The 6,475-nt window shown below is 50.1% G+C and overlaps 1 protein-coding gene across 1 annotated transcript in view; it reads right to left on the bottom strand.

Moving 5' to 3' along the window:
• Positions 1–4,854: 4,854 nt before the first annotated feature.
• LOC112075471 (ubiquitin carboxyl-terminal hydrolase 3) overlaps positions 4,855–6,475 on the bottom strand; it is an 8,637-nt gene continuing 7,016 nt past the window's right edge. Inside the window, exons 2-3 of the mRNA XM_024142471.2 lie at positions 5,906–5,973; positions 4,855–5,119 (exon numbers count right to left, since the gene is read on the bottom strand). Coding sequence (XP_023998239.1) covers positions 4,945–5,119; positions 5,906–5,973 — 243 coding nt within the window. The 3' untranslated portion in view covers positions 4,855–4,944. The remainder of the gene's footprint in view (positions 5,120–5,905; positions 5,974–6,475) is intronic.

Below are 6,475 nucleotides of genomic sequence, written 5' to 3'. Positions count from 1 at the left end.
GTTCAGGAACAGTCTGGGGTCAGTCTGGGGTCTAGGAACAGTCTGGGGTCAGTACTGGGGTGCAGGTCAGTCAGTCTGGGGTCAGTCTGGGGTCAGGAACAGTCTGGGGTCAGGAGTCGGGGTCATGGGGTCAGGAACAGTCTGGGGTCAGACGTCTGGGGTCAGGAACAGTCTCGCTCAGTCTGGGGTCTCGACCAGTCTGGGGTCAGTCTGGGGCTCAGGAACAGTCTGGGGTCAGTCTGGGGTCAGGAACCAGTCCCCTGGGGTCAGTCTGGGGTCAGGAACAGTCTGGGGTCAGTTCTGGGGTCAGGAACAGTCTGGGGTCAGTCTGGGGGTCCAGGAACAGTCTGGGGTCAGTCTGGGGTCAGGAACAGTCTGGGGTCAGTCCTGGGGTCAGGAAACAGTCTGGGGTCAGGAACAGTCTGGGTGTCAGTCTGGGGTCAGGAACAGCTGGGGTTCAGGAGAACAGTCTGGGGTCAGTCTGGGGTCAGGAACAGTCTGGGGTCAGTCTGGGGTCAGGAACAGTCTGGGTTCAGTCTGGGGTCAGGAACAGTCTGGGGTCAGTCTGGGGTCAGTCGGCAGGAAGCAGTCTGGGGTCAGTCTGGGGTCAGGAACAGTCCTGGGGTCAGTCTCGGGGTCAGGAACAGTCTGTCCGGGTCAGTCTGGGGGGTCAGGAACAGTCTGGGTCAGTCTGCGGGGTCAGTGAACAGTCTGTAGTCAGTCTGGGGTCAGGAACAGTCTAAAGTCAGGTTAAAGCCTGCGGTCAGTCTCAGGTGTAGTTTTGTCAGGTCTCTCTGTGTAGAAAAGAATGTAAGCCTTGGCTTAACCACCGTCTCCTCCTCCGTCAGAGTCACCGTGCTGTCGTTGAAGTGGTACCAGCGACCCTCCCGTTTGCCGTACGCTGTGTAATGTCCCGATCCAACCTGCCACAACAATTGAAACAGACTTTAAAAGACACAAAATGGAAGGAAACAGAGTGAAACAGGGTCGACCACAAGATAATGGGGCGGTTGCTAAAGTTACATTTCGAGATATTATTTTTTACGATATATAGTATCGACAATATCGCAATATTATTTTGCCGCTAGTTGGCTGTACCTGCACCAAAACGCCAGTATTTTTCCTTTTCTTCCCATCTTTTTAATTAGGGAGCAAATGTGTTGATAGCACTTTCCATGTCTGATCAAAACTCATATCAGTGCTCTCTGTTTTGGGACATCGAAAAACACAATAAATCACTGTATCGAATCACAGTACGTCTCGGCATCTTAGTATCATGAGGTCCCTGGCAATTCCCAACCCTACGCAGTACCTGGACTGATGAGCGGATGCTCATTTTCTGTTCTCAAAACGTTTTGCCCCAATGAACATGCCCCTGCTGGCTGCCGTTATGCAATGATCAGCTCGTTAACCGGTCTTTAACTGGGACACGTTCAGTTGGCTCATCAGGCAGGAACAACACCAACTGGGGGAACTACAGAGTGGTGTGCTTGAAAACACATTTTGCAACATTGGCTGTATTTATACACACGCAGGACAAATTATGATCATTTCCCCCCTAATTTTGTCTTTTGACCAATCAGATAAGAGCTGAAAAAAGATCTGATGTGATTGGTCAAAATACCAATTAGTGGAGAAAAAATAATTCAGAATGATGCTGCCTGTGTAACAGCCATTGTTACCCGGTTGAGAGATATCAAGTACTCACCCTGACCCATGATGCACACCACAGCTACCAGGTCATACAGCCACCGGTCAGGCAACGCCTCCTCCGGCTGCTCAAACACAACAAAACAGAAATTTCTCCAGACAGTCATCTGAAGCCTTGAAGCCTTTGATATTAGGATTTTTGAGGCTCATTTCACAGCAAATTAAATCACATTCAATGGAGATGCCAAGGGTTTGGAGAACAACCCCCCCCCCCCCATGTCAGTCCTCAGATGGTACGTAGGGTCAGGTCTCACCTCTAGTAAGAGGGAACAACTCTACATAGGGTCAGGGGTTTAGGGTTTAAGGCTTTGCCAGCGCATTTACAACCCTGCATCCGCTGCTGGCTTGCGTCTCGAAGAGAGGAAACAGACAAGCCCATCTGTCTCTGTGCTGCTTAAAGAACTGATTTCACCCATGGAAAGATGACTCTCCCGAACACAACGGTGTTGGGTTCCCGTAATACCCACCTCATGTCCAGGTCTAGCTTAGTACCCCCCCCCCCCCTGAGGTTAAAGGGTTAGAGGTCACCTGTAGTAAATACCCCTCATGTCCAGGTCTAGCTTAGTAACCCCCCCCCTGAGGTTAAAAGGGTTATAGAGGTCACCTGTAGTAAATACCCCTCATGTCCAGGTCTAGCTTAGTAACCCCCCCCCGAGGTTAAAGGTTACTGTAGTAAATACCCTCATGTCCAGGTTAGCTTAGTAACCCCCCCCCGAGGTTTAAAGGGTTAGAGGTCACCTGTAGTAAATACCCCTCATGTCCAGGTCTAGCTTAGTAACCCCCCCCTGAGGTTAAGAGGGTTTAGAGGTCACCTGTAGTAAACCTACCCTCCATGTCCAGGTCTAGCTTAGTAACCCCCCCCCGAGGTTAAAGGGTTAGAGGTCACCTGTAGTAAATACCCCCTCATGTCCAGGTCTAGCTTAGTAACCCCCCCACCCCCCTGAGGTTAAAGGGTGTCACCTGTAGTAAATACCCCTCATGTCCAGGTTAGCTTTAGTAACCCCCCCCCCTGAGCGTTAAAGGGTTAGAGAGGTCACCTGTAGTAAATACTCCTCATGGTCCAGGTCTAGCTTAGTAAACCGCCACCTGGAAGGTTAAAGGGTCTTAGAGGCTCACCCTGTAAGTCAAATACCCTCATGTCCAGGTCTAGCTTAGTAACCCCCCCCCCCCCCCGAGTTAAAGGTTAGAGGTCACCTGTAGTAAATACCACCCCTATGTCCAGGTCTAGCTTAGTAAACCCCCCCCCCCCCGAGGTTAAAGGGTCACCTGGGTAGGTAAATACGCCCTCATGTCCAGGTCTACGCTTAGTAACCCCCCCCTCCGAGGTTAAAGGGTTTGAGGTCACCTGTAGTAAATACCCTCATGTCCAGGTCTAGCTTAGTAACCCCCCCCTGAGGTTAAAGGGTAGAAGGTCCCTGTAGTAAAATACCCCCTCATGTCCAGGTCTAGCTTAAGTAACCCCCCTTGAGGTTAAAGGGGTTTAGAGGTCACCTGTAGTAAATCCCCTCATGTCCAGGTCTAGCTTAGTAACCCCTCCGGAGGTTTAAAGGGTTAAGAGGTTCACCTGTAGTAAATACCTTCCTCATGTCTTAGGTCTAGCTTAGTAACCCGCCCTCCCCTGAGGTTCAAACGGGTTAGAGGTCACCTGTAGTAAATACCTCCTCATGTCCTAGGTCTTAGCTTAGTAACCCCCCCCCCTGAGGTTAAAGGGTTAGAGGTCACCGTGTTAGTAATACGTCCTCTATGTCGTCCAGTGTCCCTAGCTTAGTAACTCCCCCCCCGAGGTTACGGGCTTAGGGGCACCCTGTAGTAAATACGCCCTCATGTCGCAGGTCTAGCTTACGTAAACCCTCCCACCCTGAGGTTACGGGCTTAAGAGGTTCACCTGTAGTAAATACCCCTCGATGTCAGGTCTAGCTTGTAGGTAACCCCCCCCCCCCGAAGGTAAGGTCGAGGTCACCTTGTAGTCATACCCCTCATTGTCCAGGTCTAGTTAGTAAACCCCCCCCCCCCTGAGGTTTTAAAGGGTTTAGAGGTCACCTGTAGTAAATACCCCTCCATGTTCGCAGGTCCTAGCTTAGTAACCCCCCCCCCCCTGACGGTTAAAGGGCTAGAGGACACCTGTACGTAAATACCCTCATGTCCAGGTCTACGCTTAGTAAACCCCCCCCCGCCCCTGAGGTTAAAGGCCGCTAGCAGGTCACCTTGTAGTACAATACCCCTCAATGTCCAGGCTAGCGGTTTAAGTAAACCCCTCCCCTGAGGTTTAAAGGGCTTAGAGGTCGACCTGTAGTACATACCCCTCATGTCAGGTCTAGCTAAGTAACCCTCCCCCCCCCCGAGGTTAAAGGGTTTTAGAGGTCATCCTGTAGTAGAATAATACCCCTCATGTCCAGGTCTAGCTTAGTCACCCCCCCCCCCCGAGGTTAAACGGTTTAAGAGGTCACCTGTAGTAAAATACCCTCAATGTCCAGGTCCAAGCTTAGTAACCCCCCCCCGAGGTTAAAGGTCACCTGTCGTAAAACATACCCCTCATGTCCAGGTCTAGCTTAGTAACCCTCCCCCTGAAGGTTAAAGGTTAGAGGTCACCTGTAGCTAAATACTCCTCATGTCCAGGTCTAAGCTTAGTAAACCCCCCCCGGAGGTACAAGGGTTCGAGTCCTGTAAGTAAATACACCCTCATGTCCAGGTTCTAAGCTTAGTAACCCCCGCCCTTGAGGTTAAAGGGTTAGAGGTCACCTGTCGAATACCCGTCATGTCCCGGTCTGAGATTAGTAACCCCCCCCTCGAGGTTAAAGGGTTAGAGGTCACCTGTAGTAAATACCCGTGCCTCATTGTCCGGTCTAGCTTAGTAACCGCCCCGCCTGAGGTTAAAGGGTTAGAGGTCACCTGTAAGTAACATACCCCTCATGGTCCAGGTCTAGCTTAGTAACCCCCCCCGCCCTGAGGTTTAAGGTTAGAGGGGTCACCTGTCGTATACCCCTCATGTCGCAGGTCTAAGGCTTAGTAAAACCGCCCCCCTCGAGGTTAAAGGGCTTAGACGGTCACCTGTAGTAAATCCCCTCATGTCCAGGTCTAGCTTAGTAACCCACGGCTGGGGTCAGGAACAGTCTGGGGTCAGTCTGGGGTCAGGAACAGTCTGAGGTCAGTCTGGGGTCAGGAACAGTCTGAGGTCAGTCTGGGGTCAGGAACAGTCTGTAGTCAGTCTGGGGTCAGGAACAGTCTAAAGTCAGGTTAAAGCCTGCGGTCAGTCTCAGGTGTAGTTTTGTCAGGTCTCTCTGTGTAGAAAAGAATGTAAGCCTTGGCTTTAACCACCGTCTCCTCCTCCGTCAGAGTCACCGTGCTGTCGTTGAAGTGGTACCAGCGACCCTCCCGTTTGCCGTACGCTGTGTAATGTCCCGATCCAACCCTGCCAACACAATTGAAACAGACTTTAAAAGACACAAAATGGAAGGAAACAGAGTGAAACAGGGTCAGACCWACGAGTAATGGGGCGGTTGCTAAAGTTACATTTCGAGATATTTTTTTACGATATATAGTATCGACAATATCGCAATATTATTTTGCCGCTAGTTGGCTGTACCTGCACCAAAACGCCAGTATTTTTCCTTTGTTCTCCATCTTTTTAAATTAGGGAGCAAATGTGTTGATAGCACTTCCATGTCTGATCAAAACTCATATCAGTGCTCTCTGTTTGGGACATCGAAAAACACAATAAAATCACTGTATCGAATCACAGTACGTCTCRGCATCTTAGTATCATGAGGTCCCTGGCAATTCCCAACCCTACGCAGTACCTGGACTGATGAGCGGATGCTCATTTTCTGTTCTCAAAACGTTTTGCCCCAATGAACATGCCCCTGCTGGCTGCCGTTATGCAATGATCAGCTCGTTAACCCGGTCACTTTAACTGGGACACGTTCAGTTGGCTCATCAGGCAGGAACAACACCAACTGGGGGAACTACAGAGTGGTGTGCTTGAAAACACATYTTGCAACATTGGCTGTATTTATACACACGCAGGACAAATTATGATCATTTCCCCCCTAATTTGTCTTTTGACCAATCAGATAAGAGCTGAAAAAGATCTGATGTGATTGGTCAAAATACCAATTAGTGGAGAAAAAAWAATTCAGAATGATGCTGCCTGTGTAAACAGCCATTGTTACCCGGTTGAGAGATCATCAGTACTCACCCTGACCCATGATGCACCACCACAGCTACCAGGTCATACAGCCACCGGTCAGGCAACGCCTCCTCCGGCTGCTCAAACACAACAAAACAGAACATTTCTCCAGACAGTCATCTGAAGCCTTGAAGCCTTTGATATTAGGATTTTTGAGGCTCATTTCACAGGCAAATTAAATCACATTCAATGGAGATGCCAAGGGTTTGGAGAACAACCCCCCCCATGTCCAGTCCTCAGATGGTACGTAGGGTCAGGTCTCACCTCTAGTAAGAGGGAACAACTCTACATAGGGTCAGGGGTTTAGGGTTTAAGGCTTTGCCAGCAGCATTTACAACCCTGCATCCCGCTGCTGGCTTGCGTCTGAAGGAGAGGGAAACAGACAAGCCCATCTGTCTCTGTGCTGCTTAAAGAACTGATTTCACCATGGAAAGATGACTCTCCCGAACACAACGGTGTTGGGTGTTCCGTAATACCCCTCATGTCCAGGTCTAGCTTAGTAATCCCCCCCCCCCTGAGGTTAAAGGGTTAGAGGTCACCTGTAGTAAATACCCCTCATGTCCAGGTCTAGCTTAGTAA

Source organism: Salvelinus sp. IW2-2015, unplaced genomic scaffold (assembly GCF_002910315.2).
Source record: "Salvelinus sp. IW2-2015 unplaced genomic scaffold, ASM291031v2 Un_scaffold3185, whole genome shotgun sequence".
Lineage (NCBI taxonomy): Eukaryota > Metazoa > Chordata > Actinopteri > Salmoniformes > Salmonidae > Salvelinus > Salvelinus sp. IW2-2015.
This window is presented reverse-complemented; position numbering and strand designations above follow the sequence as displayed.